The 20,850-nt window shown below is 41.1% G+C and overlaps 1 protein-coding gene across 3 annotated transcripts in view; it reads left to right on the forward strand.

The window, feature by feature from the left end:
• SLC25A12 (solute carrier family 25 member 12) overlaps positions 1-20,850 on the forward strand; it is an 80,766-nt gene that overhangs the window by 30,296 nt on the left and 29,620 nt on the right. For all 3 annotated transcript variants that reach the window (XM_032771054.2, XM_032771052.2, XM_032771055.2), the window contains 5 exons: positions 4,778-4,917; positions 8,510-8,656; positions 12,122-12,260; positions 13,847-13,940; positions 14,534-14,618. In XM_032771054.2, the coding sequence (XP_032626945.1) occupies positions 4,778-4,917; positions 8,510-8,656; positions 12,122-12,260; positions 13,847-13,940; positions 14,534-14,618 (605 nt within the window). The remainder of the gene's footprint in view (positions 1-4,777; positions 4,918-8,509; positions 8,657-12,121; positions 12,261-13,846; positions 13,941-14,533; positions 14,619-20,850) is intronic.

The raw sequence follows: 20,850 nt of genomic DNA on the forward strand, positions 1-20,850 counted from the left end.
TGATTAATTCATTACGTTTGTACCTTGGCCACTACTAATAATGGTCCTGACCTTTTAAATAGGAATAGAAATATGTTTCCATTCATTTTAGTTCCTTTTTATCCACCCCATGCGTCACTCTCTTCCCACTCTCCCGCCTCAACACTAGCAGGCATACTGCTGCACTTGTTACACTTGGGGTATGGCTATACAGCAGATGGGAGGGTGCTTCCTAGAATGGGTAGACAGACACACGCTAGCTCCGCCTGAGTGATTGTGCTAAAAATAACAGCATGGCCACAGGCAGCAATGGCAGCAGCTGGAGTGGCTTGCTCATGCTGCTGAAACCATACAGCTATTTTTAGCATGGTAGTGCATGGCTGTCTACCTGAGCTGGGAAGCCTCCTTCCTGTTGCTGTGTAGACAGACCATTGGATTCCTTTCACTGTTACTCCCTAACACACCACTTGCGCAACATCCCCAGGGAGCTTTTCACACAGACTTTTGTTTGTTGTTTGCAAATAACAGCAGGTTTTTGTTTTGATTTTTATCCTGAAGGTGGAAGTGTATGAAATAGCAAAAATTGATCATAGCAACACTTTAGAAATGTATTGCTTACATTAGTGCTTAGATTTTTAGTGATGGGGACCATAAAAGAACCTGGATAGATAAATAAAATCTCACTTTAAAAGCCCCCAGCACTGATGTGTTTATGCTCATATTTGTAGAATGGATTTTGCCTGTAACTTTAGAGTGACCTTTTGCTTCATGAGAGGTGATAGGGAGTTACAAGCTCTGCTATGCAGGCTGGCAGAGTGTAGAACTTCTGTGAAATCTCAATTGTGGTTTTTGGGTGGCCTGTATTGGAGGCCTCACAAACTATAAGCATTGTGTATATAAAGTGATGAACTTGTACTTACAGTGAGCCTAAAGTTTCAGGCTCAGGCCTGGTCTACACTAGTTTGTTGTTTCGGAATTAGCTGAGTTCAGGAAAAAAAAATGATTCCATCCACACAACCAAACCGTTTTTTTCTATTTAAAGGGCTCTTTAATCCTATTTCTGTACTCCACCCCAGCAAGTGGAGTAGCGCTTAAATCGAGATCGCAATCCTGGGTTAACGGTATTGTGGATGCAATTTGACGTTATTGGCCTCCAGGAACTATCCCAGAATGCTCCCTTGTGACCGCTCTGGACAACACTCTCAACTCCGATCCACTAGCCAAGTGGGCAGGACAAGCCCCAGGAACTTTTGAATTTCACTTCCTGTTTGGTCACCATCAGCACAGGTGAGCATCAGCACAGTCCACCATCACAGGCAACCATGCAGAGCTCACCATCATATTAGATCACGCAGTCCTGGATTTGCAGATGAGCTCCAGCATGGTCTGAATGGGAGGTACTGGATCTCATTGCATGCTGGGGAGACAAATCTGTTATGGCAGAACTACGTTCCAAAAAAAGAAATGCAAATATGTACGCTAAAGTCTCCAGGGCCATGATGGAAAAAGGCTACCATGAACCGAGCAGCACAGCTTCCGCCACAAACTCTGCTCTCCCGCTGTTGCATCACTAGCTAATTTTTCCATGTTGTTAGTCCTGGGCTCCCGTGGAAGCTACAGAAGGAAACAGTTCCCCACCGTTTTTCGGCCATCGTGAACTGAGCCGCACAGCTTCCGCTGCTTTTTCCATGTTGTCAGTCCTGGGCTCCAATGGAAGCTACAGACGGCAACAATTCCCCGCCGTTTCTTGGCCATCATGAACTGAGTTGCACAGCTTCCGCCACAAACTCTGCTTTCCCACTCTTGCAGCTCTAGCAAGCTTCCTGACTCTGTGAAAGCTACAGAAGACAACCATTTGCCATCTTTTAATGGGCATCTGGAACTGAACAGCTTTCCTATGTTTTAGGATTACCCGTGCAGGTGCCATAGCGCGGCAAGCATGGAGCCCACGCAGATCTCCGCTGCAGTTTTGACCATTGTAAATACCTCGTGCATTATCCACCAGTATGTGCAGTACCTGCAAAACCAGGTGAGAAAGTGACAACTGTGTGATTACTATACTGATGAAGACATGGACACAGATGTTCCTAGAAGCACGGCATGTGGCGATTGGGAGATCGTGGTGGCATTGGGCCAGATTCATGCCGTGGAACACCGATTCTGGGCCCGGGAAACAAGCACAGACTGGTGGGACCAGATAGTGTTGCAGGTCTGGGATGATTCTCAGTGGCTGCAAAACTTTTATATGCATAGAGCTACTTTCATGGAAACTTGTGACTTGCTGTCCCCTGCCCTGAAGCACAAAGACACCAAAATGAGAGCAACCCTCACAGTTGAGAAGCGAGTGGCCATAGCACTGTGGAAGCTTGCAACAGCTGACAGCTGATAACCCCGTCACATGGACATCTTACAGAATGACTCCTTTCTCCTTGTTCCAAGGATATGTCTTCAGTTTTTGATGAAATTTAATTCATTTTAAGTGTTTTTCAATTTAAAGTACAAGCATTTTGTGTAAGACACGTTGGACTAGCTATCACCCAAGGGCCAAAATGTCCAACAGCCAATTTTGACTCTGAGCTTACCTGAGTGTTAAATTGTTGGTGAGAGCTGCTGCCTTTCCTTTTTTTAATGTATGTGCAATAGCATAGTCTGAGTCCTGAAGTTTACATTCTGCTGAAAACATTTAAAATCCAAAAGTCTGCATGCTGATCCTAAATTTGTGTTGCAACATAGAATTTCAATTGTGTGCATTTCCAGTGGCCTTAGCCATAACTAGTGCATATTCTAAGCACTATACTAACTTCCATTCTAGCCTAAATTGCTGTACAATTCAGCTTGATTAGCCCTCTGCTCAGTGAAAAGCCAAGATTAAAAGATAAGGGCTATTGGAGATTGTCATGATGTAGATGCAGTGTTAGAGCTACATGGAGTAACTTACATTATTCCTGATTGCCGCTGACCTGGCTGTATTGGTAATGCATGAATATCCTAAGTGACTTGACCGGGAGTTCGGTGGTAGGTTGGGGAATAAATTCAGGTCTCCTGGTGTTTGGTCTGTAGCTATAAGTAGTAGGTTTACTGCCTCCCATTAAATTAAGAGCTTTGAAACAAGTGCAGCAAAATGTGTTTGACTCATTTCCTTCTGTGCATAATTGTTGTTCTCTTTCTCTCACCCATTGCACCTTAGGAATTTTTGACTATTTACATTTATATCAACCTGTTTTTTATTATTTGACTGCTATTACCTATTTCTGGTAACTTTATTATCATTTTGTCCTCATTTAGCAATCTCTCCTTTAAAATAAATATATAATCTATAATGTGAGGCAAATAATATAACCAAAAACCCAATCTTGTACATTCATTAATTGATCTGGGACTCTGATACCTTCGATAGATTTCCATTCGTCCCTCTATCCTTCCTTTCTGCAATGATTTCTCATATCTTGAATCAATAAAGCCTCTGCAGTCGTGGAGTAGCATTGAGTCATGTAAAAGAAGGCAGCTATAGGACTGAAAAGCATATACTTCAAAACGTGAACAAACCAACTGATCACTTAATGTAGAGAAGGGAACAGATTCCCTTCAAAGAAAGAGTCTGTGATGGAAAAATGGACAAAAGATATTGCAGTCCACGTCTGTGAATTTTCCCTTAGAAACAGAGTAGATAACTGTGCTCACAAGGTAAGAGTCGTCTAATAATATATCTTTAATACTATTGATTAATGTACATTCAAAAAATGTTAAATAAGATAGCTAAGTTGTTAACAGAAAAGAGAAGTGGTCCTGTCTTAAAGAAAATATTTTAGCATTTCTCTTGTAACGTAAGCTCTGTGGTGGGCTTTTAAATTAGTTTAATTTCACAAGCAAATTTAGAATTGATTTAAAAGTTAGACGTTTTGAGCTGAATTTAGAAAAATATGTGCTAGTCTAATTTGCCTGTGTCCAATTTGTGTGAACAAATGTCCAATTGGCCATTTGCACACGCTTACCAGACTTGTATGCACATAATATCCCATATAATTTTTCTGTATCGGGCTTTGTTACTAAGGACAAATATGCTATAGGATTCGGCATTGATTTGTTGTACAGTACACGCAATAGAATTCCATACCCTAAAATGTGTTCCCCCCCTCTACTTCATTTAAAAGGTGACATCTTTAATTTCACTTATCTTAAAACATTTTAATAACTGAGACTACCAATCATGTTTTATAGGGTTTGATTTCTGTGTCAGGGCCATATTTTATGACAGTATCAGAAGCCTTTAATAAGGTGCTTTCTGCTGAGCTAATGATATGCTTTAGGTGACATTTCTTATGCCTATCTTCAATAGACATATTCAGGCTAGTGTGAATGTAATAATCAAGTCTCAATCAAACCATACTTAGTATGACAAATATTGCATTAGACAGTGATGTAGGTATTCATGCTTTTGATAAAAGGCTTAATTTGACTCCTTGCAGAAATGGGGAATTACTATTGATTTTTGTATCAGAGTACAAAGTAGCAGCTATTTATAGTGCACAAGAGAAATTGCTTCTTAATTAAGATTAAATGCGAAATTATTAATTCCATGGCTTTACATAGTAATATACAAAGTTGAGTATTAAATTCTGTAGTAAATGTGTTCTTACATATGGTTCTGAATATGCAACTTAGAAATTACTCTAAAGGGACCAGACTACAACACTTTCTAAATGCCCTTATAAAACTTTGCTTGTTTTCTACCAGGAACATTTAGGCAGGATGAAATATTTTATCCTAGAATTCATTTGCTTTTTTTTCCCCTCCCAAGAAAATGTCAAAGAAATTTTTGGACAGACCATTATTCATCATCATATCCCTTTTAATTGGGATTGTGAGTTTATTCGACTGCATTTTGGACATAACAGGAAGAAGCATCTTACCTACTCGGAGTTTACACAGTTTCTGCAGGTCAGTTATTTATTTTTCTTTCTGTGCATAATTAGCCATCAGATCCGTCACTTTGCTGCATTAATACCATTATAAATTAGTTTTATTACATGGTGGTGAGAGATTTGTTATCCAGATAGTTAGTTAGACCACAGCTAAACTATCACTATACCATGCCGATTATATAATAAGATCACATACAGTGCGTTAGACTTTGTCTCACCACCCTGTTGGAGGGAAGGATTAATTTGTTTTTAAAACATCCCCTCACAGATGAGTGTGAGTGTCTGGTCCTGCTGCCATTGGAGTTCAGTGGCAAAACTGATTTCAATGGGAAAAGGATTGGGCCCTGAACATCTCCACTGGCTGTTACTCCATAGCTTCCCATGACACTTTGTTATATTGATTCATTTTTCATTTTGCTTCATACAGTTTTTCCTATTATTTACCCTACATTTCCCATAATACACACTGCTTCATCTCAGAAGTTTAAGACCCTTGTGCCACTCATTCTTCATTAAGGCCAAACTTGTAGTAAGCCAGAAGTCTTCCTTTAAGAGGTTTGCTGAAGAATCCTATGGGGAGAGGACTTTAAAAGTATTCATTCCCAGAGCTATACTTCAGAGTAGAGGGGAAAAAGAAGTTGTCAGCTATAGAGAGTAAGAGAAAAGGAAAGAAGGAGAATATGGACAGCTGTGCATTGTAATTAAGGAGAAACGATTTTACAAATTTATGTACGTAATTCAATTTCATATAATTTGAAATGATCAACTCATACTGTATTTTTGTTGTGGATTTCTGGCTTTTAGGCCTAAAGAAAATTAAAATTGCATAACTGACATGTAATTCCAGGGCTGGCCTGTGAAATTAAATTGCTTTGTTTTTGGAAATAATTGCAGGAAAGTACAGGGTTTTGAATTGGATTGGTTATATTGTTTCTATTTATAGTTTAGGACATAGATAGTGAGGGCATTTTAAAAAATAAAGGGTTTGGTTAGGTAGGTTCTAAAGTCCATGGTGTGTATGGAAGAAAAGCAGTAAAATTGTGGGAGGTAAGTAGATAGAAGGGCCAGAAGACAGTGATACAAGAAATTGTGGGAATGGCAGTGGAGTGCCATCTGAATGCAAGCCCAGATACCTCTGCTACGCCCACACTGTATAGGGGATGGTAAGGGAGTGGTTGGTCACAGCTCAGTATACCCTCATAAAAACATGTGAGTTGGGGTTCAGTATATCCCTAGATGTGGGTTTAAGGGCTTTGAGTGTGGATGATAAGGGTTTTGGGCAACAATGCACAGCAAGCCTGCACTGTTGACATACCAAGTGACAATTTTTGTTGCGATAACCCAGAGCAGTATCCTGGGCACCCCAAGAAGTTTTCTTATGGGATGCAGCAGGGTTCTGTCCAGTGCTTAATTTGTAACAAAAGGTGCCAGGGCTTAAGCAATTTTTTTACATTTGTAACTGATGCAGCAAGCCCAGAGGTGCCAGGGCTATGAACTGTCAAGCCTAGAAGTGCTAGGGCTCAACTTTGGCAAGCTCTGACAAATTATCAGACCTGCCGTTGTATTCAGCTAGCTTAGTCAGTGTTGTGCTGAGATTAGAGTTTGGATGAGGGCAAGATGGTTGCAACTCAATCTAGAAAAAACTGAGGTCGTACTGGTAAGTTGGGGAAACTAACCAGAAGATTTAGTTCAGTGGGTATCAGCTGGAAAATTTTGCATGCCTTTTGTTTCTCTGGTTAATAACCTGGGCATATTTTGGATTCCGAGCTGCTTCTAATCTAGACATCTAAGAATAATGGGAGTTGAGTGTGTGCTTATATTATGTATGGCTAGAAGGATGCCATTTTTTAATATGGATCTCACTAGAGTGATCCATCCTTTTGTCACTTTGGGATTAGATTGTTGCAGTGTGCTTTATATGAGGCTACTCTTTAAATTCATTGTAAACATTAGATGGTATAAAGTACAGTGACCCACTTGTAAAGAGACATTTCTGTCCAGGAGCATGCTAAATTTATATTCTGGAATCTTCACTGGTCTCCAGTTTATTTTCAGGACAGTTCAAGGTTCTAATTTTAACCTATAAATCCCTAATTCTGTTCAGTCCTGAATACCTGAGAGATCAGCACTCTCCTCATCTCATATAATCAGGACTGGAAGGGGTCTCAGGAGGTGATCTAGTCCAGTTCCCTGAACTCATGGCAGGACTAAGTATTATCTAGCCAGGGGTGGGCAAACTTTTTGGCCCGAGGGCCACATCTCGATATGGAAATTGTGTGGTGAGCAATGAATGCTCACAAAATTGGGGGTTGGGGTGCCGGCTCAAGCTGGAGGTGCAGGCTCTGTGGTGAGTCCGGAAATGAGGAGTTCAGTGTGAGGGAGGGGGCTCTGGGCTGGGGCAAGGGTTTGAGGTGTGGGGGGCTGAGGGCTCTGGCTGGGGATGCAAGCTCTGGGGTGGGAGTGGGGATGAGGATTTGGAGTGCAGTAGGGTGCTCTGTGCTGGGACCAAAGGATTTGGAGGGCAGGAGGGGGATAAGGGAAGGGGCAGGAGGTAGGGGCGTGGGGGGGGGGCAGGCTCCAAGTGGTGCTTACCTGAAGCAGCTCCCAGAAGCGGCAGCATGACCCCCTTCCAGCTCCTATATGGAGGCACAGCCAGGCAGTTCTGCACACTGCCCTGTCCGCAGGTGCTGTCCCTTCAGCTCCCATTGGCCGCAGTTCCCTGCCAATGGGAACTGCAGGGGCAGCATGCTGAGCCCCTTGGCTGACCCTACATGTAGGAGCCGGAGAGGGGACGTGCCGCTGCTTCTGGGAGCTGCATGGAGCCACAGTATGGACGGAGCAGGGCAAGCCCCTGACACTGCATCCCAACTGGAGTGCCAGAGCAGGTGAGAGTTCAAAGGCTGGATTAAAAAGTCTGAAGGACCAGATGTGGCCCCCGGGCCGTAGTTTACCCATCTCTGATCTAGACCGTCCCTGACAGGTGGTTGTCTAACCTGCTCTTAAAAATCTCCAGTGATGGAGATTTCACTGTCTCCCTAAGCAGTTTATTCCAGTGCTTAACCACCCTGACAGTTAGGAAGTTTTTCTTAATGTCCAACCTAAACTGACCTTGCTGCAATTTAAGCCCATTGCTTCTTATCCTATCTTCAGAGGTTAAAAAAAACAATTTTTCTCTCTTCTCCGTGTAACAGCCTTTTATGTACTGCATAGCACATTGTCTCAGGAGCATTGGCTAACAGCTCCCTGGTTTAACATTCAGGAGGCTGTAGGCAGGGCATTGGGTTCTAACTGTCAAGTGTCCTTTGTGCTTCAGTTCACCAAAGCCCAGATTTGATGGCATTTCAAATTCTGTTCTCCTTGGATTTTCTTGTGCTAGCAAAGATGAATGGGTGGGAGTGGTGGGAAGACTTTTTGGCTTTCATTTTGGATTGGAGATTTTTGGGATAAATCAGTTTGTTGGCGTTGGTACTAAAACTACTGTTATATTTTTATATAGAGTATAACGTGCATGCACACTCTTAGGCAGGTGGATGAAGACAGCCGGAGTTCCATGCGCAATGGGTGTATAGAATCATATTCCTCTGTGATATTTCTAATTCTTATTTCAGGAGCTACAGTCAGAACATGCAAGACAAGCCTTTGCACTGAAAGACAAAAACAAAACTGGTATGATTACTGGACTGGATTTTAGTGACATCATGGCTACCATTCGTTCACATATGCTCAGTCCGTTTGTGGAAGAAAATCTAGTTTCAGTAAGTGAATAGCACGTATATTTAAGACATTATTTTCTTTACAAATGAGAGTTTGTACTGTAATTTAATTGCTATATGTCTTAAATCCTTAACGCATGCCTTATCTTCCTTTTTATTAGCAATACGGACAATGTGCAGTACCATTCATTGCTCACATAGGGGTTTTATGCAAAATAGTGTTTTTATAGAAAAAATAATGATTAGGGCTGTCAATTAATCACAGTTAACTCATGTGATTAGCTAAAAAAAATTAATCATGATTAATAGTGGTTTTAATCGCACTGTTAACAATAGAATACCAATTGAAATTTATTAAATATTTTGGATGTTTTTCTACATTTCCATATATATTGTATTCTGTGTTGTAATTGAAATCAAAGGGTATATTATTTTTATTACAAATATTTGCATTGTAAAATGATAAACAAAATAAATAGTATTTTTCAATTCACCTCATATAAGTTCTGTAGTGCAGTTTTTGTCGTGAAAGTGCAACTTACAAATGTAGATTTGTCATTGTTACATAACTGCACTCAAAAACAAAACAATGTAAACTTCAGAGCCTACAAGGCCTCTCAGTACTACTTCTTGTTCAGCCATTCGCTAAGACAAACAAGATTGTTTAAATTTACAGGAGATAATGCTGCCCTCTTCTTATTTACAATGTCATCAGAAAAGGGAGAACAGGCATTTGCATGGCACTTTTGTATTGGGCATTGCAAAGTATTTACGTGCAGATATGCTAAGCATTCGTATGCCCCTTCATGGTTTGGCCACCATTCTGGAGGACATGCTTCCATACTGATGATGCTCATTTAAAAAAAAAAGTGTTAATTAAATTTGTGCCTTAACTGCTTGGGGAAGGATTGTATGTCCCCTACTCTGTTTTACCTGCATTCTGCTGTATGTTTCATATTGTAGCAGTCTCGAATGATGACCCAGCACATTGTTCATTTTAAGAATACTATCGCTGCAAATTTGACAAAACGCAAAGAAGGTACCAATGTGAGATTTCTAAAGATAGCTACAGCACTTGACCCAAGGTTTAAGACTCTGAAGTGCCTTCCAAAATCTGAGTGGAACAAGGTGTGGAGCATGCTTTCAGAAGTCTTAAAAAAGCAACACTCCAATGCAGAAACTACAGAACCCAAACCACCAAAAAAGAAAATCAACCTTTGGCTGGTGACATCTGACTCAGATAATGAAAATGAACGTGTGTTGGTCCGCAGGGCTTTGGATTGTTATCGAGCAGAACCAGTTATCAGCATGTCCCCTAAAATAGTGTTTGAAGGATGAAGGGACATGTGAATCTTTAGCGCACCTGGCACATAAATATCTTGTGACGTCGGCTACAGCAATGCCATGAGAACGCCCATTCTCACTTTCAGGTGACATTGTAAGCAAGAAGTGGGCAGCATTATCTTCTGCAAATGTAAACAAACTTGTTTGTCTGAGCAGTTGGCTGAACAAGAAGTAGGACTGAATGGACTAGCAGGCTGTAAAGTTTTACAATGTTTTACTTTTGAATACAGTTTTTTTTTGTACATAATTTTACATTTGTAAATCCAACTTTCATGATAAAGAGCTTGCACTATAGTACTTGTATTAGGTGAATTGAAAAATAGTATTTCTTTTGTTTTTTTTTACAGTGCAAATACTTGTAATCAAAAATATATATGATGTGGGCTCTGTACACTTTGTATTTTGTGTTGTAATTAAAATCAATATGTTTGAAAATGTAGAAAACATCCAAAAATATTTAAATAAATGGTATTCTATTATTGTTTTAACAGTATGATTAATCACAATTAATTTTTTAATTGCATGATTAATTGGGATTATTTTTAATTGCTTGACAGCCATAATAATGATAACAAAGTATAAGTTATTCTGCATTATTGAAAGCAAGATTGTTTGTCATGAATAGCTGAGTATTTTGCTTCTTTGTAAGTGTCAATGATGTGAGTCACTGTTGGTGCACATTCTTATGGCTGGGCATGTCATAGTAGTGTCGTCTCATTAGATGCCTTCTGCTGACAGCCACGCTAGCCCTGCAGCGGTCTGCTGTTCTCGTGACTTGGCCTCCAGCCAGGGACTGCCGTATGGTCCCATCTCTTTTGGGGTAAACAGAGTCCTGTATGTGTGTTGCCCAGTGGCTTTATGTTGGGTCTTCATCCCAGCTACAGGCTTAAATCCTTTCCAGCCCTTATCTCCAGAGGCCTCCCCATTACTTTTGTCAGTAGGGGAACCCAGGCCCTCCCTGTATTCCAGATTCCAGCCCAGAGACCTTGTAATAAACAGCTAAGGTCTGCCTGTTTGTATCCACTGCTTCCTACTGTGGCCTGCTTCTAGGCCTTTCCACAAGCCCCTTCCTGGTGCATTCCTCCACAGATCCCAAAAGGAAAAAACCTATAGCTCTGGGTGCAAATGACATATATGAGTCCTTTGCCAGGCCTACTTGCCCCTAGGGAGACTCAGGTCTAACTGTGTCTTGTTATCTTTCGGCTCTGGCCAGGCCTTTTTTTTTTCCAGTCAGTTCTGGGGTCGGCCCTTGCCCTACTCAGGCCTTCCTTCAAGAGGCCTTCTCCTCTTCCCAGTCAGCCCCTGCACTGAACAGTTCCCCTTTTAAACCCCTCTAGGCTTGGCACTTCTTGCAAGTGAAGCAGGATGGGGCTAATTGCACCTACAGGTTCTCATTAACCGTTTCCTACCTTGTATGAGGTTTGTATACTCTGTCACAGTAAATAAAAATTTGAGCTGAAATTTGCAGTGTAAACAGTATTATAATTAGTGGCATGAAATATGACCCAGATCCTGCAAATTCTTACTCATGTGAGTAGTTCCACTTACTTGAATGGGACTATTCTTGTGAGTCAGAATTTGCCGATTTTTTGGCTCCCTGCTCTTTATAGCCAAGTCTCCAGTCCAGCAAAGAAATTAAGCATGTGATTAATCTTAAGTACATCAGAAGTCCCATTGAAGTCAATGGGGACTACTTATACACTTAAGTGCTTTGCTGGATGGAGAGGGCGTCTTAGTTTGGAAAGTATGGATTTGTGTTAATTTCAGCTTCTAAGGTTAATTGTTAAACTGTTAACTATTGCTGTAAATGATGTAAAGATTAACTCCTTCATCTAAAATAAAATATACGCAAATCTAGAACAACGCATTCTACAAAAAAGTTGAAAAGTAATTCTACAATTGTTTCCTGATCATTTTTATTGCATCAAAAACCATAGTACCATGGCTATGTAATAATAGCCCCCTCACTGCTGCCACTAAAAAACAGGATATAACTACTATGATAGAAATATATCTTAATCTTGTATGTCTAGATGGATGTTAATTTACAGTAAAGCTCTCTTGGATTGTCAGGGGGTTTAAGGCTATCAGCTGAACCCTGACCACATATCAGGACCCGTGTTTTATCTTTTTTTTTTTATTATTATTATTTATGTTTTTAAGGTAGCAGGTGGAACTATTTCACATCAGGTCAGCTTCTCCTATTTCAATGCTTTTAATGCCCTGCTGAATAACATGGAACTCGTTAGAAAGATATACAGTATTATAGCAGGTACAAGGAAAGATATTGAAGTCACAAAAGGTAAAATAAATTTACTTATTTTATTAATTTTCAGATCTATAAAGTGTGTCTTTTGTACTGTATACGGGTTAAGACTAGCAAGAGGCTGGTGTAATATGGCAGTTTAGCAGAACTGTGCAAGTATTTCAAGTTTGATTCTGAATGTGGTTCTCCTGCTCAACTCCAGACTTCACAGGCCAGCAGAGGGTTCTAGCTGGCTCATTAAGGAGAAGAATTGTCAGGGTTCTGAGAAGAATCTTGACTGGTTCTGATTTCCTGGGAATAACACTGCAATGTGGACCTTCTTGTGGTAATGATAGGTGTTTACATGGAGCAGAGAAAAGTCTGGGGAATATGGCAGCTATGGTGGAATGGGTATGCTTTTAACAAAAACAAAAATTCTTCATCAGAAACTCTCTGTGTCCCGTTGGCTGTTCCTGTGTGCTACTGTAGCAACAATTTTTCACTCTTAAGCTTTTTCCACACAATTTTAGCAGTTTGTAACCGTTAACGGTATGATGCGAGCTACACCTAATTTGTTTCCACACATAATAAGGCTAATACTGTTAGCAAGCATGCGAGTTAACTATGATTCAGTCTTGCCAGCGGCTTGGATTGATTGGCTTTCTGTAACCATTTCATAACATAGCTATTTTCCGTCTGTGGATGAGACCCACTAACTATATCTGCTGGGTTGGCCTCCCATTTTCCTTCCAGTTCTCATGAAGTAAGACATCTAAGAGTGCATTGCCCCACCTCTGCTGCTCTGTGTTCATATGCTCTGGGCACCCTCTGTCTTTGGATGGTAGGATGGGGTACCTGTCCAGATTCTCCTGCTTGCACTGATACATCGCACTAACTATTTTGGTAGATGTGAATGCACACACAAAAACTTGTTTGATAGAAACAAAACTTGAAAAACTTGTTTTATAGAAGCTACTGAATCATGTTTTCTGTAATTGATCAGAGGAGTGTCATGGATGTGTTTAGAGTGACCAGACAGCAAATGTGAAAAATTGGGACAGGGTGGGAGTGGGATGAAGAGGGGGGGAAGAGGAGACTATATAAGAAAAAAACCCCAAAATCGGGACTGTCTCTATAAAATCAGGACATCTGCTCACCCTAGAGGTGTTACAAATTGTGTTTGTAGTGTGGATAGGCACTTATCCAAACCTGGGAACAATGAGAGCTAGGGGAGGAAGGAACACTGAAATGATTGTGCTAGTTTTAATGCTGATTGGTTCATCCATAAATTATACCATTGTCTGCTTTTACAGTAGTTTAGTAACAAGAGTCCCAAATATTGGGTCTGATCTATGGACTTTGCTGATAGGAGGATTGCTATAGATTTCAATGGGGACTACTTGCATAGGTAAGAGTTGCAAGATCAGATTTACTCTATGATTGAAGCTGCTGTTCTGAAATAGATGTGGTACTAATTCTGGCTCATTTTGTTCTATTTTAGATTTTGCTCCTCATTAGTCTCCCAAGTGATAGATTTAGGTCTTAAGATTTTAATTTTAAAGTTATTTATACGCATTTAAAGTGAAAATGTGATAAATGATTCAGGATCAGTTACCTTATTTTCCCGTTCCTCTTAAATCCAGAGGAGTTTGCCCAGGCTGCAATCAAATTTGGACAAGTCACACCGCTAGAAGTCGATATTCTCTACCAGCTTGCAGACTTATACAATGCTACAGGGTAATTTATAGCCATCATAATCATTCATATTAGTCTTTCCATCCTATTTATATTTACGTTAAAATAGATTTGTTTTACGTATCTTTCATTACGGATTATCTGATGACTGCTGGCTGTGCTGGGGGGAAGTATAAGTATATGTATAGTGTAGTGAGCAGTCATCAGATAGTCAGTATATGGTGTAAAATAACAAAATAAACTCCCTGCATCAAAACACTTGCAATACACAGATTGCTAGTGTAAACTTGAAGTGTGAGAGGTGTCTTGACTAGATTGCTGCATGTGAGTTATTATGTGGCATGTGGTGGCTGCTGCATTTACAGAGCACAGACCCTGTACTTACCAGTATGCAAGGGCCTAAATCTGGGTAATGCTGAGTTCCCTTTATTCCCACTGAGGACAGTGAGAGCAGAAGTGCTTAAAACTCCCAAGATTGGATCCTGTAACAGTACTTTGTAAAGTGCTTAGGGATACCTGAAATATAACAAGTAATAGATAAAGCTATAATCCAGTCTGTTGAAAAAAAGGTGCTTGCTGAGGTTTGTTTATGATTTTGACTAACAATGATTTATTTCCCTTGGGCTTCTCTGAAGGCGTTTAACTTTGGCAGATATTGAGAGAATAACACCACTGGCTGAAGGTGCCTTGCCTTACAACTTGGCAGAACTCCAGCGGCAGGTAGGTAGGAGTGATATCATGTGTACAGTCAATTGTGAAAATGCTAAACTGAAGGAAACATTTAGAAGTCGGCAATTTATAAAACTTCTGAATATTTGCTTATGAAAATTAGAACTTTTTGCCTTAAAAAGACTTACAAAACTCAAATCTATGGTTCTAGTTTAAAAAAAAAAAAAAAGACAATCTGTTCCCAGATTCTACATGTTTTCTTTGCTGTCTTGAACTCTGACATTGAACTCTGACATTAGTGATGTTTTTGTTGACTAGGCACTAGATTTTAAGGAAAGTTCTTATTACATTTTTTTATAATTGGACTGAAATTGTAAGACGGTTTTAAAACATTACTTCCTGAAACAAATCTTTCAGTGAGTAGATACTTATAGTTTTTAATCAAAATATTAAATTCTTTTTGTACTAGAGAAAAAGTTACGAAACTGTTAAATCCTTTGATGAACTATCTATGCATTTGGATTTCCCACTATGGTTAATAAACCAATTAAAAACATATCCACTAACTCCTGAAAATATCTGGAATTTTCTGTTAAAATCCATCCTTAAATAAATCCTAGCTTGGAAGTACACTTTGAGTTTTGTTTCTATTTTAGTACACTTCCATATTGAGCTCCATAATAATGCTCTATCTTTACGTAGTGAACATATACAGAATGTATGTACAGCATGTAAAGCTGATAAACGTGTTCTCCGTTGAGAGATTAGTTGGAGTAATCATCTTCCATGGTAATTGACTTGGATGGTTTGTTAGAATGCTCATTGAATCTTGCTAATGTTATTTGATACTCATTAGCTCTTGTGATTTACATAGCAATCCTGTTTGTGTGGGGCTGATGAAAAATGTAGAATGGAAATATAGCTTCAGAATGTTAACTCTTTACTTCACCTGAGATCTTTTTTCACAGATTTGTGTGGTTTCCTTTTGTGGAAGTTTTATATACTTTACATGTAGGTGTTTTTACAAGTCAAGGCTCTGTGTCCTGTGTGGCATGTTACACTCAAACCATGCAGTTAGGAACCCTTAAATTTACCCTTAAATTTACATTTGTTTCAAATTTTCACAACCATGAGAGCTAGACTGTTAGGTGAGATATTCAAAAGTGCTCATCTAATATTTAGGCACTTATGTGAAATGGGCTGGGGACTTTCAGTGGTGGTAGCTGGGTACCGAGCACTTTTGAAAAATATGGCCCTTATGTTTTTAAAAATGAAAGCCTAGATTCTGAGCACCTGTCTTCACTGCTGTGATAAATGAAGGGGGGGCGGGATAGCTGCCTTTTATGGATACTCAGCCAGACAGTTAGCTATAAAATTCCTCTTACTAGGTGTTCTCTACTTGCTTTACCTGTAAAGGGTTAACAAGCCCACAGGTAAAAGGAAAGGAGTAGGCATCTGACCAAAAGATCCATTGGGAGGGCTAGAACATTTTTAAATGGGGAAAAAACTTCCCTTTGTCTCTGTTGTGTTCTCCGGGAAAGAGGGGAACAAGGAGCAGTTATGCTATGAGAAGCTTTAAGCCAGGTATGATAAAAATTCATCAGATCATACCCAGAATTGCTTATTTGGAACTCCCAAATATGTAAATAGATTAGGAATGTTTAGAAACATGCGATTAGGTTTATTTCTGTTTATTTCTTGGCTTGTGGACTCCTCTGTGCTAACCCCAGATGCTTTTGTTTTGTTTGTAAACTTTAAGCTGAACCTGGAGAGCTATCTTGATGCTTCATTTTTGTAATTGTTTCTTTTAAGATCTAGCAAAAAGCCTAAGTTCCAAATGTATTTCCTTTCTTTTTTTTTAAACAAAATTTTACCTTTTTTAAGAATAGGATTGGATTTTTGTGTCCCTAAGAGGTTTGTGCACATGTTGTTTAATTAGCTGGTGCCAACATCTGGTTTCCTTTGTTTTTTTTCCCAGCTCTTCCTTGGAGGGGTGTGAGTGAAAGTGCTACAGGGTACCCCACAGGAAGGAATTCCCAAGTGTTTCTTCCTGGTTTTTCAAAAGGGGGTGGTTTTTTTTGCACTTGGGTGGTGGCAGCATCTACCCATCCAAGATCAGAGAGAAGCTGGGACCTTGGGACTTTAATGCCAGCCTGGAGTGGCCAGTATTAATTTTTAAAATCCTTATGGGCCCCCATCTTCTGCACTCGAAGTGCCAGAGTGGGGAATCAGCCTTGACAACTGCCCTGAACCTAACTCCTCTGCACATGCAAAAATCTGTAGCTTGAGTTAAGTGATGTTTTAAACTTGAGCTAGATGGCTTGTCCAAGATATGGATTGAAGTGAATGCTGATGATGCTCAAGCTAGTAATGCAGTGGGATTTTGGGGCATGTCTACACTACAAACTTTTGCCTCCACAAGTTATGTCAGCATAAAGCCACTGGAGTTAGCATATCGCTTGTATACCTGCATCCTTGGCTCCTTGTCTTAGCGCTGCATGTACTTACCAGGAGTGTTTGTTTTGATGGACAGTGCAGTACACTATGGGTAGGTATCCCAGTGTGCAACTCGCCACCATCCAGCACACTGTTTTTTGGGAAGTTTGGCAATGCATGGTGGGCCAGAAACAAGTTGTGCATAGGCAACTGGGACTGCGAGGTCAAGTTTCCATCTGGATACTTTCTTCAATGCATAATTCCATCTCTGGCCTATAATTTTCATGCCTATTTTGAGAATCCCACAAACCCCCATGAGACTCGTCACTTTCTACCATCTCTGACAGAAGCATGGAGCCTAAACAGCTCTTCGTTATTGTCATGAGCATTGCAAGTACAAGACATATGATTAAAGTTAAGATTTTGTCACAGTTATTTTTAGTGAAGGTCACGGACAGGTTGCAGGCAATAAACAAAAATTCATGAAAGCCTCTGACCTGTCCTTGACTCATACTAAAAATAATTGGGGGCGGGGGGGTGCTGATGGGGCATGACTGAAGCCTGAGTAAGGTGGGAATGAGAGCCTGAGCCTTGCTATGGGAGGGGGTGAAAGGTCCAGCACCCACCCTGGATGACATCTCTGTGGCCCCTGCCACAGTCCCTGTGGCTTGGAGCTCTGGGGTCCCTGCCTCCTGCAGAGGCTTGAGAGTTCCAGGTTCCCCCTGCCACCTGCCATGGCTGAGAGCTGTGGGCCCGCCCCCTCCCCACCAGTGGCAGCTGAGAGCTGTGGCCCCAGACCCATAGCAGCTGAGAGCTCCCCCCGCCCACCCCAGCTCTCTGACAGCTTTGGTCCCTCCATACCAGAGCTGAAGCAGAAAATGCCATAGAGGTCTCTGAAGGTCATGGAATCTGTGACTTTCATGACCTCCATGACATAATCTTATCCTTATGCATGATCTTTCAATATCTGTAGAGCTGTAAGAAGAGCCGTGGGGAACATGATGATTTTCTGGTGGACAGATTGCTGTGGGACATAATGAGAACCAATTCAATCTTGTTGGTGGCATTCATGGAGCAGCTGCAAATGGTGGAGTGCTGCTTCTGGGCCCGAAAAATAAGGTGGGATCACAATGCGGGTTTGGGATAATGAGCAACGGCTGCAGAACTTTTGGATGTGCAAGGTCATATTTCTGGATATTTATCCCGAGCTCACACAGCTTTTCAGTGCAAGGACAGCTGCACTGATAGTGGAGAAGTGAATAGCAATGGCACTGTGGAAACTGGTAAGATTAGATTGCTACTGGTCAGAGGGAAATTATTTTGGAGTTGGAAAATCCACTGTGGGGGCTGTTGATCATCTGCGATGTCGGACTGTGACTCTCAGGAATGTGCAGGACATAGTAGATGGATTTGCAGCAGTCGGGTTCCTGAACTGCAGTGGAGCAAGAGATGGCTCTCACATCCCTGTTTTGGCACCTAACCACCTTGCCACAGAGTACATCAACAGAAAGGGCTATTTTACTGTGGGTATGAAAGCTCTAGAGGATCACCAGAGGCCCTTCACTGACCTCAGTGTTAGAAGGTCAGGGAAGGTGCATGACGCTCACATCTTTAAGAACACAGGATTGTTCAGAAAGCTACAAGCAGGGACTTTATTTCCTGATCAGCAGTTTATCATTGACCATGTTGAAATACCATAGTGATCCGAGGGGACCCAGCCTACCTCTTATTCCCCTAGCTCATGAAGCTGTACACCAGCCATTTTGAGAGCACCAGAGAGTGCTTCAACTCCTTGCTCAGCAGGCACAGCATGACAGTTGAATATGCTTTTGGTATATTGAAGGGGCACTGGGGTTTTTTACTTACAAGTTTGGATTTCAGTGATTAAAAACGTCTCAATAGTTCTAGCTGCCTGCTGTGTCCTGCATAATATCTGTGAAGCAAGGGGGAAAAGTTGTAATTAGGGTGGAAGGTGGAGGTGGAACGGCTGTCTGCTGAGTTTGAACAGCCAGACGCAAGGGGTATCAGAAGAGTTCAGCTTGGAGTTATACAGCTCAGGCAGACTTTGAAAGAGTACTTTAGATGCAAGCCACAATAATGTGTTGTGTTGTTATGAACTAATCTGTACCTGGGCTTGAAGTCTGGAGGTCTGTTAGAAATTGTGTGGAGGATGGTGCACATCTTATGAATATAACACTGAGAATAAACCTATTCATTTTGTAGTGCTTGCTGTACATTTATGATTACTACACTGTGTGTGTCACTGATCCTGAGCTGTGTCACAATGTACAATAATAACTAAGTGAGTGCTGTCACTCCCACCAGGCATTCTGCAGCATATCTTGGGAACTGATAAAGATAAATTGTTTTCCAAACAATAGAGTTTTATTGAGTAATGAAAACACGTAAAAAGAATTCTGTGTAAGTTAAAAGCAAATACATTAAAACCTTAATAAATTTATAGAGCAAAGCTTAAAGAAAAGGAAGGAATGTTCATGTCCATTTTAGCTATACAGACATCGACCGTGGCTCTCTCAGGTCAGTGTATGTGAAGCTGTGATTGTGTTTAATGTCCCTGATGTGGAGTGGTAGGGGTAGGGATTCAGCCCCTGATGGCATGTGGAATGGTGAGGGAGGTATAGAGAGGTGCTGTACTGGAGTTCTCCAGGGACTGCAAAGGGAGGTGAGCCAGGATTGTTGACCACATATAGGTCCATAAGAGTCTGTAGCGTCTCTGTTTTCCACCAGAGAAGCCTGGTGCATCTCCCTCTCCTGTTCCTGCTGCAACTCCTGGGCCTTTCTTCTGCTGCTTTTTTCTTCTCCATACAGTCTGTAATATTCATCCTCCAGGCCCTCTGCTCGCAGTCTGATGCAGCACTGGCTTGCAGGATTTCACTGAACATATCATCCTGAGTCTTCTTCTTTCTTCTTATCTGGCTCAGATGTTCCATCGGTCTGGAGGGAGAACACTTCAAGGCCCCAACAGCAGCAGCTACAGATACAACACTCAGAGGTACCATTGTCCGTATAGTCACAATGGAAAGTGAATGTTAAGGTTCAGAACTCCCTTTCCTTGTTCTACTAAAGTTTTAAATGACACATGCTTATCGACTCTTCTGCTGGGATTACTTGTGTATAGTGTCACACACAGCACCAGTCTTATGGCCTGCCAGGGGTGAGGAAAGTGAGGGGGGAATTGCTTGGTTGCATGAAACTATGAGTACAGGGAAATGGCACTGAATACTGGCACAGTTTTCCACAGTCAGTAGTGATTTTAGCTGATATCTCATTCCTGAGGGTTCAAAGGGTAACAGAAAGTACAGCTGCGGCTGCTGCCCCAAAGCTGCCCGGGCCTGTATGCTGCTAGCTTGTATATGGCGGTGGCATGGGTAAGTGTCCTACTGCGGAGGAAGAAATAAGGCTGCCATCCTTAGAAGCCTTTTGGAGAGGATTGCAGAGTACCTCCATAAAAGTTTCATCAAGATTTCTCAGGATTCAAGGGACATCCCTGTCTATATAAACAAACTTCTCCACATGGCATCCTCTGCTTAACTGTACAGGGGAGTGAAAAGTGGGTAATTCTACCTCTCTTTGTTGTACTGCTACCTCTTCTTAAACACAGGTGAATATATGAAAAGTCAATAGCTATATCCACCGTGATAGGAAATAAATGTACAGTCTTACTCAAAAGCAGCAAAGAATCCTGTGGCACCTTATAGACTAACAGACGTTTTGGAGCATGAGCTTTTGTGGGTGAATACCCACTTCGTCAGATGCATGCTTACTCAAGGTTCCTTCCTCTGCATCGGTCTTGATTGCAGGGACTGGACTGCTGTGGAATCATTAA

This window comes from Chelonoidis abingdonii, chromosome 10 (assembly GCF_003597395.2).
Source record: "Chelonoidis abingdonii isolate Lonesome George chromosome 10, CheloAbing_2.0, whole genome shotgun sequence".
NCBI lineage: Eukaryota > Metazoa > Chordata > Testudines > Testudinidae > Chelonoidis > Chelonoidis abingdonii.